This window comes from Hibiscus syriacus, unplaced genomic scaffold (genome assembly GCF_006381635.1).
Source record: "Hibiscus syriacus cultivar Baekdansim isolate YM2019G1 unplaced genomic scaffold, ASM638163v2 tig00111008_pilon, whole genome shotgun sequence".
In the NCBI taxonomy this organism is placed as follows: domain Eukaryota; kingdom Viridiplantae; phylum Streptophyta; class Magnoliopsida; order Malvales; family Malvaceae; genus Hibiscus; species Hibiscus syriacus.
The window spans coordinates 217661-240929 of record NW_024062951.1 but is presented as its reverse complement, the minus strand read 5'-3'; the positions used below and the strand labels follow the sequence as shown (position 1 = coordinate 240929).

General features: G+C 33.2%; 4 protein-coding genes across 4 annotated transcripts; 3 read left to right on the top strand and 1 right to left on the bottom strand.

Moving 5' to 3' along the window:
* Nucleotides 1-203: 203 nt before the first annotated feature.
* Nucleotides 204-5720, top strand: LOC120149574 (dolichyl-diphosphooligosaccharide--protein glycosyltransferase 48 kDa subunit-like). The gene is made up of 14 exons (XM_039162309.1): nt 204-508; nt 628-764; nt 852-977; nt 1315-1368; nt 1475-1588; nt 1719-1774; nt 1889-1930; nt 2223-2298; nt 2430-2501; nt 2587-2712; nt 2811-2915; nt 3226-3309; nt 3615-3699; nt 5704-5720. Exons 1-13 carry the CDS (start codon nt 235-237, stop codon nt 3660-3662), a joined length of 1314 nt encoding a protein of 437 aa, XP_039018240.1. The 5' UTR covers nt 204-234; the 3' UTR covers nt 3663-3699; nt 5704-5720.
* A 4433-nt stretch (nt 5721-10153) lies between these two features.
* LOC120149769 (UPF0496 protein At4g34320-like) lies at nt 10154-11403 on the top strand. Its single transcript, XM_039162477.1, has one exon. The coding sequence runs from the start codon at nt 10221-10223 to the stop codon at nt 11343-11345; it is 1125 nt and encodes a 374-aa protein (XP_039018408.1). The 5' UTR covers nt 10154-10220; the 3' UTR covers nt 11346-11403.
* A 356-nt stretch (nt 11404-11759) lies between these two features.
* On the bottom strand, nt 11760-15186 carry LOC120149649 (probable 1-acyl-sn-glycerol-3-phosphate acyltransferase 5). The gene is made up of 4 exons (XM_039162381.1): nt 15084-15186; nt 13651-14373; nt 13282-13412; nt 11760-12473 (listed from the first exon to the last, which is right to left on the bottom strand). The coding sequence occupies exons 2-4, from the start codon at nt 13947-13949 to the stop codon at nt 12049-12051; spliced, it is 855 nt and encodes a 284-aa protein (XP_039018312.1). The 5' UTR covers nt 13950-14373; nt 15084-15186; the 3' UTR covers nt 11760-12048.
* A 3301-nt stretch (nt 15187-18487) lies between these two features.
* Nucleotides 18488-21576, top strand: LOC120149657. Its single transcript, XM_039162385.1, has 3 exons — nt 18488-18773; nt 19078-21197; nt 21293-21576. Exons 1-3 carry the CDS (start codon nt 18587-18589, stop codon nt 21359-21361), a joined length of 2376 nt encoding a protein of 791 aa, XP_039018316.1. The 5' UTR covers nt 18488-18586; the 3' UTR covers nt 21362-21576.
* Nucleotides 21577-23269: the final 1693 nt, after the last annotated feature.

The following is a 23269-nucleotide window of genomic DNA, read 5'->3' as shown; positions in this document are numbered from 1 at the left end:
TCAGTGAATTTAATAAGTAAATTATTACAATATAAGAATTATTAAGAAATCAATAGTGTTAGTTATCATAATGTAACTTTTGAAATAATAATGATCAAAATGAAAATCAGCTAAATATTAGGTACATTGACTGTAGTTTATCCTGTAATACTACTAACAAGTAACAAATTAACATTTAACAATGCCCATATGGCACAAGGCATTTCATTTCATAGTAAAACCCTAATCCCAAAAATGAGGAAATTTTGGGTGATTTTTGTGGCTTCGATCTCGATCCTTCTTCCATTTCTATGCAATTCTTTCTCTCCCGAGATTCCTACCGATCGCCGTGTTCTGGTCCTTCTCGATGACTTGGCCATCAAGTCGTCTCACTCTTCCTACTTCAACTCCCTCAAATCACGCGGCTTTGACCTCGACTTCAAACTCGCCGACGATCCCAAGATCGCCTTGCAACGCTACGGCCAGTATCTCTATGATGCGTTGATCCTATTCTGCCCCTCCGTTGAACGTCAGTTGTCTCACATTTGCTTTTTCCTTATTTTAATTGTTTCTAAATGAATTGTGTCCGTTTCCTTTTTTAATGCGTTTTTGTTTGAAGCGGTGATTAATTTATTTTGTTTTAATTAGGATTTGGGGGATCTATTGATGTTGCTTCCATTATCAATTTTGTTGATTCCGGTCATGATTTAATTGTTGCGGCTGATGTTAATGCTTCTGATTTGATTCGGGAAGTTGCCACTGAATGTGGAGTTGATTTCGATGAGGTCAGATGTGTTTATATTCTCTGATTTGATGATTCATGTTTTGTTATTGCATCACTTGATTGTGTATTGAATCTTCCTTGTTCGTAGGATCCTTCGGCCATGGTTATTGATCACATTCGCTATGCAGTTTCAGAAACTGAAGGAGATCATACTTTGATTGCCTCTGATGATTTGATTAAGTCTGACGTGATTTTAGGAAGCAAGAAAATTACAGTAAGTATTAATGCCTGCATTTTTAGTCTTACTCCACTCGGTAGGTTATCTATGGTTGTCCAAGCATTAATCTACTAATTTCAGGTTGTTTCAATCATGATAAAATGGTGCATACAAGCCCCTTTTTGGGTTGCTGTTTGCTAGTACTTTTATACTGCATTGATGTTCTGGAGCTGCTTGCCTATGTACGACCTTCAATTATTTCTTTGATGTAAATATATTGCCAGTCACACATTTTATGAGCTTATATTTAATTCTGATATATCGGTTGAAGCTCATTGTATGTTATGCAGTGATTGTGATTATGGTGACAGTAGTTTTAATAATTTTGCCTCAGGCTCCTGTACTTTTCCAGGGCATTGGTCATTCACTGAACCCTGTCAATAGCTTGGTAAGCTGCTTGCATCTGGTTTCAAAGATTTTTTTAAAACGATAATCAATTTATTATTGACCAGAACCTCCTTTTTTGGTCACCTTGACATTGGCACTATTTTTAGGTGTTAAAGGTTCTCTCAACTTCTCCATCTGCCTACTCAGCTAATCCCAAGTCCAAGCTGTCAACTCCACCATCGTTGATGGGTTCTGAAATCTCCTTAGTTTCAGTTGTCCAGGTATGTTAGTGACGACTGTTCATGTCTTCTAAACATCCCAATCATGAACCTCTATCCATTCCATCTTATTTTAAGATAGTTTTACATTAAATGCAAGAAGCTTATTTTGATTTATTATATCCTTCTGTAGGCAAGGAACAATGCACGAATTTTGATTTCTGGTTCACTTAGTATGATCAGCAACCGGTATGTGGTATATTAACTTTTTTAAACTGAGCTTCCTTGATGAATTTGTCTTCTTTCGATTTTGAACTTGATAACATGTCATGTTTCTTGATGAACTCTTAAAAATATTTTCAGATTTTTTAGATCTGGCGTGCAGAAGGCTGGGAGCACAACCAAGTGAGTGAATCAGTAACTCTCTGAACTACCCTTTCATTATAAGATCTGGGAAATGTTAAACAGGTCTGCAGCAATTGATTCTCGATAAATTGAAAGAAACAGCTAACATGATTTTAGGCTCTAAAACCATCATAAGAAAGTTCATGTTAAACATTTTATATATCTTCTTATTCTTTGAGATTGGAACCTGATGCATTTCCACGTTCATGATCATTTTATGCCTTTGCACTTTTTTCTAAGTGCATACTATTTGTTTATCTAACTTTACTAGAAATGTTCTTTCTAATGGCAGACATGAGAAATCAGGTAATGAGCAATTTTTTACTGAACTTAGCAAATGGGTTTTCCATGAACGTGGTCATCTTAAGGTAGGCATATTGATATACTTTGTCAGTTTATAAATATGATTCTTGTATTTCAACTTAATTTTCTGGCATCTGCTTCCTTTTTTCTTTAATGTGTATGTATGGTCTGATTTAACTCATGTTTTGATCTTTAGGCTGTTAATGTAAAACACCACAAAGTTGGAGAAACAGATGAACCTGCTTTGTACAGGATTAATGATGAGTTGGTAATTCATGCACTTTGTACAATTTTTTAATGCAAATACCATTTTGCAGAAATTAACTGAAAAGAAATGGGTGTGTTTCGTGAAGGTGTACTCTCTTGAGATCTATGAGTGGTCTGGATCAAGCTGGGAGCCATATGTTGCTGACAATGTCCAAGTCCAGTTTTACATGATGAGCCCCTATGTTTTGAAAACTTTATCAAATGACAAAAAGGTTGTTACTTATTCTTAAGATTATATGGTTTGTGATATAAGCTTGCTTTTAATATGAAGTCATCCATTTGAAAATATTGGTCCATTCTTGTATTGCAGGGTCTCTATTCCACGTCATTTAAGGTTCCAGATGTTTATGGTGTTTTCCAGTTCAAGGTTGAGTACCAAAAGCTTGGGTATACGAGCTTATCCCTTGCAAAGCAGGTACCTTTTGTTTCTCATGATTCTACACTATCTCTCTTGAGATCTAATTCTCTTACTGATTATCTCTTTTTTTTTTCCTTTTCCTTTTCCTTTTCCTTTTCTGGAAACAACTTGTAATAGAAATTGAACTTCTCAAAAGATCAGTACAAGAGAGCGAATGATATTGATTTATATCTAGTAATTTTCATCTAACTAATATTGTTATTTGTAATTGGTTCCGGGGCGTATTACATATCATGGAGTTTTTATTTTGCAAACGTTGTTTCTGATTTTGTTGTGTAAATTACCAAATCATTGATTTGCATTGCAGATTCCAGTCAGGCCATATAGACACAATGAATATGAAAGATTCATACCAACTGCTTATCCCTACTATGGTGCAGCATTTTCTACGGTATTACTATCACTCTCTCCTTTCTTCTATGTTAGGTGGACTTAAAAGTGAGTATTGAATATGGATATTGGTCGGATATGCTTAATTTTTTTTGGGGACTTTCTTACATATATTTGGAGGCCATACTTGTAGACCCATACGTGAAAATGTGTCGGATTTAAGTGTCCCAACACGAGTGATTTAAGAAAATGAAAAGAATTGGCGAAGGAGTTATTTGAACAAGATAACATCATTGGCAGCACCACCATAATTAATGTGAATTCGTAGAGTGAAGTATTAACATATGATATGGGTTTTTGATGCAGATGGCAGGATTCTTCATATTTTCTTTTGTCCATCTATACAACAAGTAGACTTGTAGCATCCCCTACCATGCTTTTGCCTTGGACTGTTGAATTACAATATTGTAGCCAACAATGGTTGCCATCAATGTTTTCGACTTTCAGTATTAGTTTCAATGATTAAAATCAATCCTAACATTCACAAAAAGGAAAAATGTATTTGATGCAATATGTGTTGAGTGGTATTATATTTTAATTACGAAGTTAAACTTTTAAAGTTAATACATAATATTAAGAGTATTTGATATGATTAAATAAAAAGTAGTTTTATTCATAGATTGGAGGGTTTTACGTACTATATATATATTTTTATTGAAATCAAGATATTACTGTTGATAGCAGTGTCTAATTCTATCGTTGTGGGTGAGGGTGTAAATGAATGGAATTTGAACGAATAGAGATGTGTTTGTGTTCGATTGTTTATATTTTAACGTGTTTAATTTTGGTTCGTGTTCATTTAAATTTTTTAGTATTGTGTTTGTATTCATTTATTTATTTTTAAATGAATTTGTATATGTTTAATTAATGTTTGTGAATATATTCGTTTAACATATGCGACCATGTTCGGTAACACACTCTTTTTACTCCTCTAATTGCAAGGCAAAGAAAAATGGTGAAATTACGCTATTAGTTCGTAAGTCTATCAGATTTTACGGTTTTAACGCTAAAGTTCATCTTATATTCAATTTATTCTCAATTTTTATCGATATTGAAATGTAAAAAAGAAGGAAGATTGAGTAAACGAGTCGATATTTGAAACAGTTCGTCGAATGTCCTATGACATGACTATTGATTAGCAGACTATGTATTTCAAATATATATTAAATTCTTTAGAAGAAAATAAAATGTTTATTTATTTTATTTATATGACCAACCAGACATTCATATGGTGGATTAATTGGATATTGTATCTAATTTAACGGAAACTAAAATTTTAAAAGTATTTTATCAAATCGTAGACTTCTTGGTTAAAACGTAAAATCTATTAAATCGATTATTGTGGAAATGATTTGGTCTATTATACATTTCCAAACTGATTATTATCAAATTGGTAATTTCCATTTTAATTTTTGATGCCAATCCTTTCATTTTCCTTTACAAATCATACGTATTTTCCAAATATGAAACCAAACTATAGGGGTGTTCGGAATTTCTAACGAATACTGGACTTTTCCCTTAATAATATTAATTTTTTTTTGGTTATTTTGTTTTAGAAAGGACGGTGTAATTAAATTTTTAACATATTTTTTATAATGCTATAATAATAATATATATTTTGTTGTTTACTTAAACAAAATCTTACATTATTACTCGAATCTGAATCATTTAATGGAACAATTTATTTTTTATCACTTAATGAATATTTATATAAACATATTTTTTATTATAACATTTTAATTTGAATAAAATTTAGAAAAATAAAATACGGCACCAAAATTAAATCACAAACACAAAGGAATAACCAAATCATCATTCAATAGAGTAAATTATATTTCCTTTCCCCCCAACACACATCTAGCAAGTGAAATCTTTCCCCAAGTTGCACTTCACCGGAAGGTCCTTAGCTCGATTGAAATCAACTCCATAATCCGTCATGCACTTGGAATTCTTGAAGAAACATAGGCATGTGAGGTCGGCATCGTTCAAAGCCATGCAATACGGGGCCGATGGCGGCGGAGTGTTCGGATTCGCTGCGGTCACGCTCGGCTGGCATGCCTGGAAACCCTCTTTGCTCATACCACAAACTTTCTGACCATTTGCCACTATGGGTCCGGACCCAAGGGCTAAACCTACTACCACACCATTGTCACAACCATAAGCTTACCGTATCCCTCCATATCTTTTGATCCCAAATGAGCACACTTGTTCTCTAATTGCTTGGAAATGGCTTTGATACAAAGAGAGGGCTGAACATGCCTTTATATAGGGAACTATGGCTTAAGCGAGTTGGCTTAGGCAAATTAAACAATAGCACACTGTTTTCTAAAGAGACAACTTAATATTTCGTGATGAATTAAATAATAACAGGGACATACGCATGATTTAATATTAGGGGAACAGACAGAAGATGGTATAAGGCTGTCGCGACATATTAAGAGTTGGCGTCATCATGGCTTTCAAGTTTTGATTAAGGACGTTTGTCATACATTATTTTCAGATTCAGATTCAGACTTTATTCAACTTAATATTTCTGTTTTTAATCTCTTCTATTGTGTTGGCATTTGATTTAATTTGCTTGGAAAATTTTTGTTGTGTCTTTATTCGAATAAGCTGATTTGTATAGACTTGAATTTTTGACAAAGAAATTGTCTAAATATTTAGAGCCATATTTTTATCACTAAATACATTCTGCCATCTAGTCTTGAAAGTTCGGACTAAAATAAAATTCCCACATATTCATCATGTTCACATGCATAGTTCCAAGAAACAATCCAAAATATACATAATTTTGAGAAGAAATTAATATTTTGGTCTAATTCAAGTTGGTATTTGTCAAATAATTCAGGTTAAAGAGATTGTATTTTTTGTGTTAATATTTCAAAATAATTAGATCCATACCAACTTCATTATTCTTGGAACCAGTTGGAAAATTTGTATTTAGAACCATATTTGAATTATATGAGCCACGAATATCTCATATTTGAGCTGTTTATTAGAAATACATTGTCTCTTGCTATTTAATAATTCAGTACGAGAAATATGTACAATGGACATTTTTTTCGAAGAGTGTTGTTGGAATTTTATTAAAGTTATTAAATTTTTACCCTGAATTTTTGTCTAGGAATTTTGATGATTTGGGTTGTAGAATAGGTAATAAAACTTTAATCTATTCGGTCACTATAATGTTTAAATAATACAAATCATGTTTGAAATAATATATTCATAAATTATTCCTCGGTTTTCCTTATTAACATAAAATACTATCCATTTGTTTAGTCACATAATATATTATTCAGCACAATCTTTTTGCGATTAACTTTTCTTGCATCAAATCATTTTGTTCTTCATATCTAGATTGACACAAGTTATTAAATAGTCACATTTGTATAGTACATTTAATATTTATTGATATCTTGAGTAGACTTACAATAAACAAATGAGTATGATATCTCATACTTATACAAGCAAATCATATATTGAACAACCATATCCCACCATATGGATTTATGGTATATCCTACATTAGTCTCTATAGTACATCCAATTATGATGAATGTTTGATTGTATCAAAATATATAACTCACGATGTTATGATAATTATTATATGAAGTTTGAGGATCATATACATAGTTATCACTATGAATGATATTGTGACTATTACTCAATAATTCAAGAAACATACTCATAGTGGATCAATCTAATATGTTGTTCTCTAACACATACTCATTTATTGATTTTGATATCTTTATGTCAATGACAATATTTTATCATCAATCAACTACACATTAGTCTTGATATATTATCATTGTATAAGCTCACAATAATACTTGACTAATAACCCTTTAAGAATAATTATATTATTCTTAGAACTTTATTATAAAATAGTTTATTTGTATGCACATTAAAGGAATTGAAATAATAATGACAATATTTTATGTTAATAAATGAGATAAAATCAGTATGTTATTATAATCATCTCATGATTAGTCTCTAAACACATTCTAACAATATACGTATTAACTATTGACCTTCTATGACATTTATTCAATTTTAGAGATAGAAGTGAAGGAGAAGACTTTCACACCTGAATTGTAAACCTCAAGTTCATATGTCTATAGGTGTGAGTTCTTCTTTGTCAACGTTTAAGTAAAGTATGTATGTTTAATAATCAATTTACTATTTGTTGGTTGCACTTGCATGTTTGTTTGTTGAAGTCTTGATCTGTATGTCGTAAGTGGATAACTGTAGTTCTAAGGAATTTTGATTTTGCATGTCGTATTTGAGTATCTTGATCTGCATGACTTACATCTGATATGTATCTTGTTGCATTATTGTTTCATATGTTACATGCATTTGGTGGATTTTTTTAAAGAGTCTTAGGAATCTTGATGGTTCTTTCTTTCCCACGATCTGATGGTTCTTCCATTTATCATATGTTAATCTCACACCCTGAAAACATATCGAATTGGACTGTGGCTCGCTTTATATCTTCAGATCGCGATTTGCTTTAATTTGTTACTAGGGTCGTGATTTGCCCTGAATCTCTCGAGTCGACTCGCTCTACTATTTTAGTGACCTAGGTTATAGCTAGCTGTGTTTTTCTCAGGCTAACCTGATTTGTTATGCTTTGGTGTAGGGTTGGATGTTTTGTTTTGACAATTGAGGTGTTCTTGATAGTTGAGGCTTATCAGTCGCACCATGGATCTTGGCAGTTGAGATATTCTGGGTAGTTAACCTGATTTGTTATGCTTTGGTGTAGGGTTGGATGTTTAGGGCTACAAATCTTACCTTGAGATTTAGCTTGAATGGACTAGTATTTGCAACAAATTGGCTACTCTAACTTGGGAGTTTCAAGCTATTGCATGGAGAAGAAGAAAGAAGGGTCAATAATGAAGAAAATGAAATAGAAAGGGTGGCGGGAGACAATAGAAGTTGACGAAAGCTGGAAAAAAATCAGCTCATAATTCCTTTACGGGTTAACTACACCCGAAGCCATTCAACTATGACTTGCAATCTCAAAACCCCCTTTTTAATATTATTTGGGCCTTATTCCTTTATGTGTCTGTAAATCAAATTTCATTTGGATAAGATCTTTAATATTATAGTTTTCTTCTATTTTAGAATTAAAGGCTATTAAAATTTTATTTAAATATAAATTTATTGTCAGTTGAATTTTAAAGAGATTAAATTTTAATCATGATGATATTTTTTAGTTTAATGAATTATTTTAAATAAAATGAGAAAAAGAAATTTCTCAAGATTATTAGGTATTAGTATCTTTTAAGGTTAGATTTAAATAAAATAAAATAGTCACGTGTCATGAGATGAAAAGCAAAGCAAGAGAAGGCGGGAGGGTTACAAAGCACGTGACGACAATTATATCGCTCTTGGCGTGGAAACAATTTTGAAATCTCTCAGTGGCGGCAACCACTGTATCCGTGCCACCTGTCCCGCCCACTGACGTGTCATCTGGAAAACTGACAATTTTGGTACCTACATTTTATTTGTTTTCAAAATCATACTTAAAATATTTCTATTAATTTTGTTTTAAAATATTGATGTGATATTATTTTTATGGATATTGAACGATCCTAATTTCTAATAATAAGAAGGAATGTTATTTTCTCTAGAGATTGAGTTCAAGCAACGTTTACAGAGTATATATGTGTTTATTGTCAATTGACCAAAAAAATTATGAACATATATTACCTTATAATCACAACGACTAATAAAAGATAATTATCTTTTAAATCTATGATTTTTTACCATAGTTTTGAATTTGACAAATCTTGTTTTTCAATTATTTACTATATAACATCTCAACTATATATTTATTATGCAAGTGTTTCATTCGTATTAAATTATATAGTAAATAAAATTCAAGTGAAAATTTAAATTAATTTTCAAGAGTAATCATGTACAATATGTCAATAGAAAAAATTAAGCCTTCATTTAGTCATTGATTTATTGAATTAATGAAGACTTATTAGGAACTCTATGGCAGTTTCAACGGGAATTCTTTTCATAGGAAACACTATTCCTCGTTGTGGAGCTTTTGCTTGGTAAACAAGTCATCACAAGTTTTCAATGCAAAGAGAGAGAGAAAATACTCTAAATAGCATTAAAGATGATTTTGAACCGATAAAGTGAAAATGGTAGTAGCCTTTTTAACCAAAAGTGTGCTTTTCTAAAGAAAAAGATTTGAACTTTCCCTCTTCCCAAACACACCTTCAACCTCTTTGCTTTGTATTGTAGGCTTTTAGCCATGGGAAAGCTCATCATTTTTCTTTGCTGACCGTTGCTTTGCGCATTAAAACTGTAAAAAGGGATGAAAGTTTTTAGAGATAGAAAGAGAAAATGGAAATACATTGCTTCCCGCGTTTTCCATGCCACTCGGTTCCCATTTCTCATGCGTGCAAGTCATTCTCAAATCTCTTTTAAAGCAAAAAGAAAGAAAGAAAAAAAGACTACTAATTGCCTAAAGCATTGATTTGATTTTTATTTAATTGTCTTGGTTCTTAATGGTTCTAAGTTTGTTTTTAAGCTTATTAATCTTCCATTCACCTTCTAATTGCTTTTTGTTGTATCCTTTCTTTGTTTCGAAGATAACCCATCAAAACTTGTCTCCCTCATTTTCTTCCCAATGTTTCTATTCTGATAAAGATTCAAAATTTTCAATACCCTTTGACCAATAGTCTTGTTTTCTATCGGGTCTTTCAAAATTTTCCACTTTTTTGGGTATTTTTTCGAAATCGAAAGTGTTCATTTTCTTGGTGGGACGATATAGTTTGGAAAAGTAAAGTTCTTTGTTTTATATTTCACCTCATCTGTTCATAATCTGGAAACCAGATCTCAAGCTCTGGGATTTGATAATCTTTTGTTCTTTGCTTAGATCTGATCTGATAGAGCCATGGGAAATCATGGGAGCAAGAGAACATCAGAAACATCATCGTCATCTATCACTCTTAGCAGCAATTTGCAGTACACAACTGAATTGAGTTCCTATGAAGCAGCTTGCAAGCTAGACAAAGAGTTGCAGACATTCGACACCAATGTCCAGGCTCGAACCAATCATGTCATCAACACACTAGCAATGGGTGTCGAAGCTCGAGCCCTTTCATTCGATTCACTCAGAGAGGTAACCGGTTGTCTTTTGGAGATGAACCAAGAGGTGGTTAAAGTTATTTTGGAATGCAAGAAAGATATATGGAAGAACCAAGAATTGTTCGAGCTCGTCGAGGAGTACTTCGAGAACAGCTTGCAAACACTTGATTTTTGCTCTGCATTAGAGAAATGCCTGAAGCGAGCCCGAGACAGCCAATTGCTGATATTAATGGCTCTGCAACAATTCGAGGAAGAAAGCGAGGTCGGCGGGAGCAAATACATGAGGACATTGGAAGAACTGAGGAATTTCAAGGCAGCTGAGGACCCTTTCACGGAGGAGTTCTTTCAGATCTTTCAATCTGTTTACAGGCAGCAAATAACAATGCTGGAGAAATTGCAGCATAGGAAGAACAAGCTAGACAAGAAGCTTAAGTACATTCATGCATGGCGTAAGGTATCAAGTATGATATTCGTCGCTACATTTGTTTCCGTGTTGATTTGTTCGGTCGTGGCTGCGGCAATGGCGGCACCACCGGTTGCCGCTGCGCTCGTTGCTGCGACATCGATCCCCTTAGGTTCGATGGGGAAATGGATTGATTCTATGTGGAGAAACTATGAAAATGCATTGAAAGGACAAAAGGAAGTGATTACCTCAATGCAAGCAGGCACATATGTGGCTATTAAAGACTTGGATAACATCCGGATTCTCGTCGATCGATTGGAGATTGAAATTGAAGCTCTGTTACAGAATGCGGATTTCGCAATAGAGCAAGAAGCTGTGAAGATTGGGATAGATGAGATAAAAAAGAAGCTTGGTGTTTTTATGAAGAATGTGGAGGATTTGGGACAACAAGCCGACATTTGTAGCCGGGATATTAGGAGAGCAAGGACTGTTGTTCTTCAAAGGATCATAAAACATGGCAAAAATTGAAATCATTTGATTCCTGGGAGTTTGACCTGCTTCAAGTTGATGCTGACAATGTTGACAAGTTGAAAAAAATGATGATATTTGATCAATTTACATCTTGTTTTGGTACACTACATGTTTGTTTCTTTATTTATTTCATTCCTTTTTCATGTACGTTTTAGGCCACATATATTGTTATTTTCTATTTGGCAAATGTTTCGTTGCTTGTATGTGATTGTTGATTAATATTTTCACCATTCTAAATTCTAAATCGAATTTCGTATAGTCAGATCATCAAATCGATGAGTTTGGAAAGAATTTGCCCACTTTTCCTTGCTTTTAATCTTTATCTTCTTCAGGAGTACAAGTAGCTTTCGGAGTTTTCTTTGAAGATGCATAGCACAAAAGGACCTTTGTTGCATTTTTTTAAGAGATTGTACGGTTAAACCCTAGCATTCTACTTACAGTACATGGATATCTGAATATAGCACGTACCGGAGATTTTAACAGGATAGATTCTCTGTCATGACCCTTCTTCTGTAGTATAATTGTGTTGCACATAACCGCGTGGCACAGGCTATTTAACCTCCCAACACGTACCTCCATATTCAGGAGATGTTGGCAGCCGTATAGAATGAAGTTTCCCGGCAAGCACTTCTCAATGCTCTGCTTATGATGAATAGCTATCAAGTTTGCATGATAAAAGAAATTGGAAGAAAAATTAGGCTTAAACACAAGTTTTGACAAAGCTGAAGATTGGTACCGGACGGATGTTGAAATAAGTGGCAGAAACCATATAGGAACAAGATAAGGATACAACAATCTTGAACCAAATGGATGAGAAAAAGGTTAAAAATGTGCATCCACTAGTCAAGATGAGCACCAGCATAACGTTTACGAGGCACTTGAATGCAGAGAGGTTCGCTTCTGTTCCATGCGGAGGGAAATAACCTTCGGACATGAAATTAGAAAGCAATTGATCCTTATGTTGGAATGTATCCATTAACCAAGCAGTTACTTCCCTTTCAGACATCGGGATGTCATCCAAGGTAATGCGTCTGACGTGAATATGAACTTCGGAAGGGTCAACACCAAAGACATTATCCAAGAAGGATGGACAGCGATGCTTATATCCGATGGTCACATCATAAACTGCAAGCAAACAAATAAATCATGGAAATTTGTCGAAGTGGATAAACTGGGTTTATCAGATGAAAACTAAAGTTAAGCGTTCTCTTAAAAATCTAAGAGATTATAAAAATGGAATAGTTGAATTTATCCTAAGCCCAGATTTCAGTCTTACTGGAGCCTCTTCAAAACCATAAAAAAGTTTTAATGTTTTTATATGCCCATAATTCAGGCATCCTCCAGGTTTCTTGCACATGTGAATCGAGTACGGACAATGAAACTTCATGTTATTTTTTGTTATGCAAAGTTAGGAACTCTCTACCTAGCCTGCTATTTTTTGAATCTGAAAAATAAAATAAAGGTCTGAAGTAAAAATCTTGATCAGCTCTAGACCGGTCAAGGAAGTGTCATCCAAATAGGAAAAGTCCAACTCTTCCCACATTGTGAAGAGATTATCACCCTTCTCTAAGCTGTGTGACATTAAGCTGATATCTAGAAGCTAGTGACCTTAGTTTAGGTAGTGCACCAGGAAGTAAAGCGGGAAAGAGAAACTAGTTGTATTTATAAAATCATAATAATGTGAGAAACAGGTCTCTTATGCTAATATTAACTCCATCTCATGACAAGAAAGTTTATTGGTCACTCGAGGGGGAAAATAGAAAATGTAACATATTATCACCACTGTCAAAGCTTGCTCTACAACTACCTACCACAATATGAGCTAGAAGGGTCCTATTAAAAATAATCTTCTGTCAAGGATATATCAATGTATAGAAGGTTAAGAGACAAATCCACAGGCAACCAATAGAAGGGCATAAAGAAGAAAAACAACCTGCATCCAAAGTGCTCCTCAAATCTTCCAAGCAGGCATTAAAACCCTTTGATTTTGGAAGCAGCAAATTCTTTAGGATGGGTAAGCCATTTTCAGTAGCATATTTTTGACTTCTTAAGCACTTCTGAGCACTGCAAGAAAAAGAATAATTCATGGATTAGTGCACTGCACATGCATCGACAAAGAACCCAAGGTAAACTGTAGATAAAAGTCATGGAGAATCGCACAAGCAGGAAACTAGAGGTAAAATTTCTACATGCACCATGCTGTTCACATAAAACACAACAATATCAAAAAAAAGAGAATAGATGTGATATGACAGCTAAAAGAAAAGGAATATACATGACAGCTAAAAGAAAAGGAATATACATGAAATTCGTTCCTTCAGGAAAGAGAACAAGACAAAGGGGATCTCGGGGATCTTTGAATTTTGAAAGCATCTGGCGCATGTTTGCCTCATCAACCTCCCACTTCCTCTCCACAGGGATGAACTCCAAAATATGGAATGCCCAACCAAATACAGGTAATTTCATCAAGCTGCTCTTAAGGATGTACTTTATGTATCCCATACAATCTTTCCGCAATGCAAGGTCCCACAGATACATCCAGTCAACATCAGTTCCGGTGGTTGCAAATGAGCAGAACAAGTTCCCTTGCAGGAACATCATCTCCAGAAAAAATGACTTTGGTTTTGTTTATTTTCTCAAATAGAAAAGGCCATAAATCTAGCCAAGAACTAAAGAAGAAAGCTGTTACTTTTCAACTGTAATGCACACTGAAAAGCCTCAATACAACAGTACTAAAAAAGCCACAATAGACTATCATCATAAAAGCTGTTGAAAGTAACACCAGCAAGCATACCAGACCCCTAAACACCCTAAGTGAGGTCAATTTACGATGCCTCGTTTCATGATTTACACTAAGAACTTCCATTCCTTACAACTCCTAATCAGTACCTTTTCAAACAAAACAAAACTGCAGAGACTCTAAGATAAAATTATCTACTTAAAAACTAACCAATAGGATGCCTTGCCCCGGAGATGCATGCAAAAGAGTACTCAAAGAAACAGTGCAAAACAAGGCTCGTCTATCCTGCAGAAAACAAGAAGCAAGCATAATAAAGTTAAACGAAAGGAAGTAGAGTTTAAAATACTAAAAGTTCAACCAGCATTTAAAGGATGAAGACAAAAAGAACAACATAACATCAATGCTCTTCCTTGAAAAGCATGATTACTTACTACTAGCATAAAACCTCACATTTCCGAACCAAAATAGAAAGCAAAGCATTTAATAATGTTTTCCTTTTCAAAAACTTGGATTCGAATCACATCCTTCCCCCTCCTCAAATCAACCATACATGGGGCTTCTATGAGATGATGCCAAAATAATAATACTAATAAAATAATTTACAAGCACATTAGATTCTACACTCATAAAATGCTGAATAAGCTCAGTTCAAAAAAAAAAAAACTCCAAAGCATGTTCAAGTAAATAAAAAAACAGATACAAAAAGACAAAAGCTCATCATCTACCTAACTATAGAATAAATAATAAGTGGAGTAGTCTTGCTCAGAAAGGAACGGATCTGAATGCCTGGATAAGATGTTGCTTAAAATCCAAGTAAATAAAGCAAATATACTGAAGAATCCTGTTTGGTTGCTCGGAAAAATTAAAGAACTCAAATCGTAGAGGAAAGTGTAGCAAAATATCTGGCGGCATTCTATCAGCATAAAAAAATGCCACTTAAAAGTTTAAAAAAATGATTAAAATTATCTGGGGGAAAATTGGGGAAAGTGAGTTACCTTTATATAGTTAGGGTTCAAATGTAACGGTGAAGAAAAAGAATCTGCCGGGAAAATCGGAGAATTTGGGGGTTTTGTACATTTGTGAAGAGAGGAGCTTAAGAGGCAGAAGGATTAATAATGGGCAACGAATTGAGCCCAAATTACAGATCCTGCCACCATATATGGCTATTAATTATTGGGTAAATACGCTCATATGTCTTAAACGATAAGACATTTTCTATTTTGTCTTCCGATTATTAAAAAATTAAATAATCATACGACTAGAATTAATAACAAACTAATTATTTTTCATTAAAAATTAATAATATAATAATATTCTTCATATATTAATTATATGATAATATCAAGTTTCAATTCTTCATATGTTTATCCTCTGTCCAAACATAACTTTCCTATCATTGACCGACGATCTCTTCATTCATCGGAATTTCAACTTTTGCAACGTCTACCAATTTGAAAAATTAGGGTTTTTTGTTGGGAGGAAGACTTCGTGTCAACATTTTCTAATGATAGTGATTATAGTGAAAGCGAATTAATTTTAGTGAACTAGAATGCAAATTTTAAAATTTTAGTAACCAAAATGAAACTATCCCAAAAGTTCAGTAACCAAAAACAAAGTGATTGCTAGTGTAATTTTCCATTAAATTTATTTAATTATAAATTAATTTGAGTTTGGACATTTAATTCGTTGGGGTTGAAGATTTTATTAAGTCTAGAGCAAGAGCAACTCACTCAAAACAAGGTGTAGTTGCCCAATATAGTGAGGTGTGCTACTGCTCTAATTGGATTATACTCCTTCCTAATTGTTTTTAAGCTCCCCCTATAAATGTAAATGCTTGACTATATCATTCTCTGCAAAGGACAGTTGACCCATACTCCAAAAGACAAGTCAAAATTTTCATCAAGTAATTTTGGGTTATCATATTTTTGAGATTTTAGTTTAACGTTCCACTCCAGGTTTTGGCGAGTCTGAGAATAGCGTAAAGGATTAATATTGTTGGGTTGTTAGGACAACACTTTTTAAAGGTTGTTCAGAGCAAATAAATTATTTGAATATCTCTTCGAGATATACATATGTCAACTGTTAACATCGCCCTAATGTAATTTAAATTAAATATGATTGGAAATACGAAGAATTTTTAACTCTAAAATTGAATTAAGTTATATATAACTGAAACATAGAGATGTTTGAAACGTTGGATGACTATTTCTCGTGATACAATAATAAACATTTACACTTCGACATTACAATCTAGGTGAACAATCAAACTCAACCTTATTTTTTTTTCTATCATCAAAAAAATATTTTTCAAACATGGTGTATTTTCGTGTGTTTTTAGAATTAGTTGGTCAACTTTCTTTTATTAAAGAAGAAAATTTAATGGGAGTGAATGTAATTTGGAAACAGATTTATTGATGATAATTATTTTTAAATCTTAAAAATTATTTTTTTAATCAATGCAAACGTCAATGACAATTAATTTCAAAGCTATTATTATATATGAAAAGATATTAAAAGAAATAATTACACGAGCTAAAATTTTGATAGGACACACAAGTCCAACTGAACCATATATTTTGCATCACTTACTCATGAGGCAAAGTCTTGCTCATGGGCTAGATAATTATATGCATTGATTTACGCCCCGGCATTTGTACACGAGGCAAAGTCTTATTTTACAAATTTAATGTTGATTCTTGTTACCAATATGGATTGATTTAAGTGGTAAGCTATTTAATATCGTTAAAATAAGATCTCGTGTTCAATTTTTTTTATATAGAAAATTTTGCTTGGAGATTCACTTACCAAAGCCAAATGTGAGACACAGATCGGTCCGAACTAATTAAGATGAAACCTTGTACCAAAAGAACAATAAAAAAAAGTTAATTCTTGCTTATAAATAATTTTTAAACTCTTATAGGTTTTCCATGTCAAATGAAAGTGTCTTATGCACCAAATCTTTTTCAACAATATTTACAAATAGTTTATTTTAAACATCATTTTTCAATCATGTTTAATTGTTCTGAACATATTATATACTATTTTAAAAGTCACATATAATAAAATATAAAATAATAATTTATTATTCAGAATTTTAGTTTTATCAATAAATTAATATACTTCAAAATTTAAAATATTCATTATTTTTCAACATTTAATTCTTCTTGTGTCATCAAACATCTCTAACGAAACTTTAATTCGAACTTGGGTTCGTTTGATTAACTGAAAACGTTTTTCGGAAAATATTTTTTCGAAAACGTTTTACGATATTTGGAAGATGTTGCTTAAACACTTTTTCTACAAATTGATGAATTTTTAAGAAAATATTTATTACAAATATTAAATACAATAAATAATATTATTTATCATAAAACTTAATATTATTAATTTTAAAATAATAAAATAATTTATTTATTATTAAAATATTTTTTATAATTTTATTAATAAAAATATTAATATTGATATATTTTATTGAAATAAAAATATTATAAATTATATTAATTATTTATTAAAGTAATAGTGTTATATTATATTTTAAAAATATTAATTAGTATATTTTAAATATATTTATTATAATATAATTGAATATTTTATTATAATATTAAAACTATAATATCATATTATTAGAAATATTAATAAATATATTTTACATATTTTAATAATTAATATTTTGATTAAAATAATATTAAAATATTTTTTTTGATAACGTAAGACCTTCCAAGGTCATGCTGAAGAATCCGACCCTACAAGGCAACCTCCGGAGGGGTTCAAAGAACCCACCACTCTGTCCCCCCGCTTTTTTCCAGGATTCCAGCCATCGCGGTTCGAACCTAGGACATGAGACCAGCTCATAATCCCAAGAGCCTTTCTTTGCCAACTGGGTCACGCCTACGGTGGTGATATTAAATTTTTTATTAATATTAAATTCATAAAATAAAATTATTTTGAGTATTTATTTTTTGGAGTGAAAAGTTCAAAAAATGACTTACGGAAAATCAGACTGTAAATCATTTTTCAAAAAATACAAAGGAAATTCTCTTCACTAGGAAAATGTTTTATGTTGACCAATCAAATTCCTTCCAACCAAACATTAAAAAATGGGGAAAATATTTTCCGAAAAACGTTTTACGTAAAACAACAAAACAAAATTCAAATAAAGATATTCAACGGCTCAGCCACTTTTTAAACGGCTAAACAAATGATGATCAACGGTTCACATTCGTTCCAAAACCTTTTCAAAACCCCCTATGCCAACGGTCAAAATCCCAATCCAGAATCTGAATTTATGCTTTAAAGAAACTAACCGTTACATATTTTTATTTCAACTCGTGAAAATTTTCCAAGATTTTCTTTCCCATTCACAGAATCACGATCTTACCATTACCATTTTCGCTTCAAAGATTTCAATTCCTGTTTCCATTCCAAAACCCTAAGTCCTATTTCATCCAAATTCCAACCAACAGATAGAGAACGAAAAAGGAAAAAAAGAATATCAATAATGGCATCACCCGCCAAAACTACGTCTTCTTCATCATCGATCCCATGGAGAACGAACCCTATTATGAGGAAATCTGAACTCTGCGACCCCACAAGAAGAAGTTTCAGTGGAAATCCTTTTACAAAGCCGGCTGTTATAACAAATCCCAGAGCAATTAACCCCAAAACTCCGGCTAGTGGTCCTTCAGGTTCCATTTTCTTTTACTCTTCTCTTTTTGTTTCTTTTTACTTTGCTGAGTTTTAATCATCGAGTTCTGGAACTAGGAATTAAGGGTGTGGAACAAATGGAATGAACTTTGATGCATTATTACCGAGGGTTCTAAAGTGAATGTAGGAAAGGAAATTTGGGTTCGAAAATTTGTTCCTTTTCGTGTTAGTTTTGTTAGAAATATTGGTTGTATTTTTTTCTTGCACTGGTGGGAAATTTCCTAGCAGCCAAACAGTAAGATTTTATGGTTTCTGATATTTGTTTATATTTTAACAATTTTCCAGATTTTCCTCGAAGGCATTCCACTGGGAGAGGAAGTGTAGATTCTTTGAGTGATCTCGACAAGGAGAATAGCAAAGACCAGAATCCAAAACCCACAAGACTCAGATCACCAGCCCCTTCAAAGGGTACAAAGAATTTCATGACACCGACAATCTCGGCTGCTTCGAAGATCAATGCGTCACCCAGAAAGAAAGTCTTGGTTGAGAGAAATGAGCCAACTAGATCTTCTGTTTCATTCTCTGATATAAAAGGTCTAACCATTGAAGATAACAAATCTACCCCGGAGATTGCTTTGAAGCAGAAGAAGGTCTCCTTTTCTGATGTTAGAAGCTTAATCATGGAAGATAGTGAATCAACCCCAGAGGTTGGTTTGAGCCAGAAGGTCTCTTTCGTTGGTGTTAAAAGCATAATCATGGAGGATAACGAGTCAACTCGACAGACCGGTTTGAAGTGGAACAATGTTGAGATGCCTCGTGAGTTACAAAGCAACTATCATGAATATTATAAGGAACCTTTCAAAAACAATGCTGATGCTAAAAGCATACTTATGGAAGATAACGAGTCGACTCAACAGACCGGGTTCAAGCAGAACAATGTTGAGGTTCCGCATGGGCTACAAAGCAACAACTATGAATATAAGGAATCTTTGAAAAGCAATGTTGATTCCTTAATGAAGACTCTTCCAGAGGAAAAGGGTTCAGTTAAAGTGATTCCAAGCTTCGAGATTAGTTCCAAAGTTTCTGTTTTAGCACCACTTGATGCAGATCCATTGATGCATACTTATGATCCAAAAACGAATTACCTTTCTCCAAGGCCTCAGTTTCTTCATTATAGGCCAAATCATAGAATCGAGCTTTATCGAGAAAGAGACTGCAAGCAACTCGAGGAATGCTTCACAACGGAAAGCTCTTCTGACACGGATGTTAGTGAAGAAACACAGTCTGAAGGTTCACTAAGAGAATCTGAGGATATTTCTTCAGAAGAAACAAACCCCATTGCTGCTGCCATGGTTGGAAAGGGTTTTGAGGATAAAAGAAAGTGTAAGCCACGTTTTCGTACCAGGTCAAAGTTCATCGCTTTGCTTCTGGTATTGGCCTTTGCTTATTTATCAGTTCTAGCAGCTAATTCAAATTTGGAAGAATTAAGCCTATTAAACTTCCACGTTCCGCCTGAAGTCACTGGATTTGCGAAAGCTAAATTCGAGCTTTTCACTGGAAATCTTCAGCACTGGTCCGCTAGCTTCTTGTCTTATGTTTCCAACACTGTTTCCAGTTCAAGAGAAGTGGGCACGTTCAGTCTCTTTGAATATGCTAATTTGAGTCATGTGTTAGAGTCTGTAAGGGAGAGAGATGATGGAGGTGAACTATTTGATAACAAGTATTATGGAAAGATTGAAGCAGATGAGGCAGTAGATGAATATGAACAGCTAGAAGACGATGAGTTTTTGAAAAACTTGGAGCTGGTCTCAGAAGAAGAAAGTGATGCGGATGAAGATGAAGAACAAAAGAATGAAGATTTTAAAATCTTGGAGTTGGTTTCAGAAGAAGAAACTGTTGCAGTGGAACAAGAGAGTGGGGCTGAGATGATTGAACTTGATCAGTTAGAGGTAGGGAGCAATATGAACCTTGAAGACCACCCAAGCATAACAATTCCACAGGCTACTGAAACTATGTTCCCTGAGGAAGATTCTACTTTCAGCTCTGAAAATTCTGTAGATGATTCTACAATTAACAGCCCCGAAGATCGATTTATTGAAAAGAATACGATGGATTATGCATTGCTTGTGTTGTGTCTAATAGCAGCTTCAGCTTTAATCTACACAAAGAGAGGAAAGCCCTCCTTGCCTAACGCTTCAGTGCCTGTGAAACAACCAGTGTCAACAGTCCTTGAAAGGCGATCTTCCATGAATTGGCAGACAGAAATGGACATGGCCAGTGAATCATGCCCTTCATACATGAGTAGCTGCTATAGTAAAGGGCTCAAGGAACCAAATAAATATAAAAGCCAAGAAAGGAAGACTAGGAAAAGTTACAGGAGAGAATCTCTTGCTTCATCAGATTCCTCTACGGTTTTGTCTTCCTACGGCAGTTTTACCACATATGATAAGATACCTAGCAAGCATGTAAGTAACACTCTTATTATACCTGTCATTTATGGCCAACTACCTAGATCGGACCTTGTTTTCTAACACTGTCGGTTTGCATGTTTGTCTTGAAGGGAGAAGGAGATGAAGTTACACCAGTCAGGCGCTCCAGCAGAATCCGGAACCAAGTCACTTCTCCATGATGATTGTGTGTTGTTACAATTGCACCGCTGTGCAATTCCAACGTTAATGAACCAGACAACCAGTGTTCTTAGGGTGGGATGTTAACATAGATTAGAACTTATTGTGATTTAAACTCATTGTTCTTAGGATGGATGTTCGATGTAGATTAGAGATTCATGTGATTTGAACTCATTGTTATTGTGATTTGAACAATGATTCTTACCAATCTCTTGCTTCATGTAATCTGGATCAAAAGGGGTGGTTCTCTTTAAAAAAATAAATTCTTATATTATATATATATTTATGTTGAAAATCTGTATTTATCCCCTTAAAAATTTATAAGTTCATCTCTCCTTATATAAAATTATACGCCCGTGTCTGTGCATTAACGGGTTAGCCAAACCATAGCATTAGCCAGAAATCTGGTTTTCGATAACAACAGAAGCCTAAATATGTTAACCTATCTACCTGCCTGTTGAATGTGGGCATTAGGCAGAAGTAACATCAAGTGTTATTTCCCTATTCTAAAAGTTTGTACATATATATATATACCCTAAACAAAAAGCCAAGGCTGCTAAATATTGATATTAGGGTTTTTCTTTAATTGTATTTGCTCAATCTAGATAACTAGCCAAGTATTGTTTTAATGCGCCTAGTAGTCGTAGTAATAACTATGAGCCTCTTTGGTCAATGGATATAGATATAGTTATTTCCAACCATAGCCGTTCAAGATTCGTGATTGAGTCAGATTTGATTATAATTTTTTATTAAGTATATTATATATATCTATTATATTTTATCAAGAGATTCGAATTCACACAATATGAGATAATATGGGTTTCATTGATGACTCGAGTAGTTAATAGATTTTTATGATTTGTATTTTGGGTAAAGTAAAAATGATCCTCTGACTATTGGATATTGCTTTGTTAAGTCTCCGAATATTAAAAATTATAAAATAGTCCTCTAACTATAAGATGATGTCCCCCGACTATTAAATGTTATAAAATGGTCACCGAACTATTCATATGGTCTAAATTAGTTCTTTTTCGTTAAAAATTTGAAGACCGTTTAAATTAATTGTTAATTTATTGATTGCGATTTAATATTTCTAAAAATATTATATAAATTGGGTCGCGAGAAAAGGTGTGACAAAATATTAAATGAATTTTGAGACTTATGAAAATAACAAGGTAAGAATAATTTGAGTCTTAATAATAGCATGATACGAATAAATTTAAGTTTTAAATCTATCATAAGTTTTGAGTAAAAACAAAAATAAAAATTCTTGATGAAAATAAATATAAGAACATCTACCAGCCCAATTGACGTTCCCATTATTAAATGAACTTAAATTTTTTCAATATTAATTTACGTAACCGATTATAGATTATCACAACGCCAAAATTAAACCGCCAAAGATAAAAAAATAAAATAAAAAATATTTTTTCCCTCTGCAGTGGCCGGTGAGTCAAAAGGCAATGTTTGGTCTTTTCGGTTACGATGCCACTCTGTCTTTCATCTCTCTCTGTAATTCTGGAAACCGAAGAAGATGAGTTTTAAATGAGACCATACTGCAAATTCATCTAAGATATTGAAAATTCGAAAAGAAGTTCAATTTACCTCTTTAATCCATCTACGACCCCTCAATCTATAACTAAATCTCTTTCAATTTTCCATTTTCTCTAAAAAAAATATTTTATACATGCATTAGTACTTCTTGTTAATCTATACCCGAAGGTTACCAAATTGTCAGTGTGAATCAATCCAAAAATAAATCACCGTTTCCTTATAAAGAAACGACAGCTTTATTGAAGTTTGTGCTTATCATATATACAATTTACATATAAAATTATAATTACATACCTTTTTTAGATTGAACTTTTTCTTATTCGGTATCTGGAATAAAAGGTCACAGTTAGAGGTTA

Excerpts from the sequence above, each read along its gene's own strand:
- LOC120149574 (XM_039162309.1), top strand. The coding sequence starts at position 235 with ATGAGGAAATTTTGGGTGATTTTTGTGGCTTCGATCTCGATCCTTCTT. Across the intron at positions 1,775-1,888 it reads CTTAGTATGATCAGCAACCG|ATTTTTTAGATCTGGCGTGC; the intron begins GTATGTGGTATA and ends AAATATTTTCAG. Across the intron at positions 2,299-2,429 it reads ATGAACGTGGTCATCTTAAG|GCTGTTAATGTAAAACACCA; the intron begins GTAGGCATATTG and ends TTTGATCTTTAG.
- LOC120149769 (XM_039162477.1), top strand. The coding sequence starts at position 10,221 with ATGGGAAATCATGGGAGCAAGAGAACATCAGAAACATCATCGTCATCT.
- LOC120149649 (XM_039162381.1), bottom strand. The coding sequence starts at position 13,949 with ATGATGTTCCTGCAAGGGAACTTGTTCTGCTCATTTGCAACCACCGGA. Across the intron at positions 13,413-13,650 it reads CCTGAAGGAACGAATTTCAT|TGCTCAGAAGTGCTTAAGAA; the intron begins GTATATTCCTTT and ends TTTTTCTTGCAG. Across the intron at positions 12,474-13,281 it reads GAGGAGCACTTTGGATGCAG|TTTATGATGTGACCATCGGA; the intron begins GTTGTTTTTCTT and ends GTTTGCTTGCAG.
- LOC120149657 (XM_039162385.1), top strand. The coding sequence starts at position 18,587 with ATGGCATCACCCGCCAAAACTACGTCTTCTTCATCATCGATCCCATGG. Across the intron at positions 18,774-19,077 it reads TCCGGCTAGTGGTCCTTCAG|ATTTTCCTCGAAGGCATTCC; the intron begins GTTCCATTTTCT and ends ACAATTTTCCAG. Across the intron at positions 21,198-21,292 it reads ATAAGATACCTAGCAAGCAT|GGAGAAGGAGATGAAGTTAC; the intron begins GTAAGTAACACT and ends TTTGTCTTGAAG.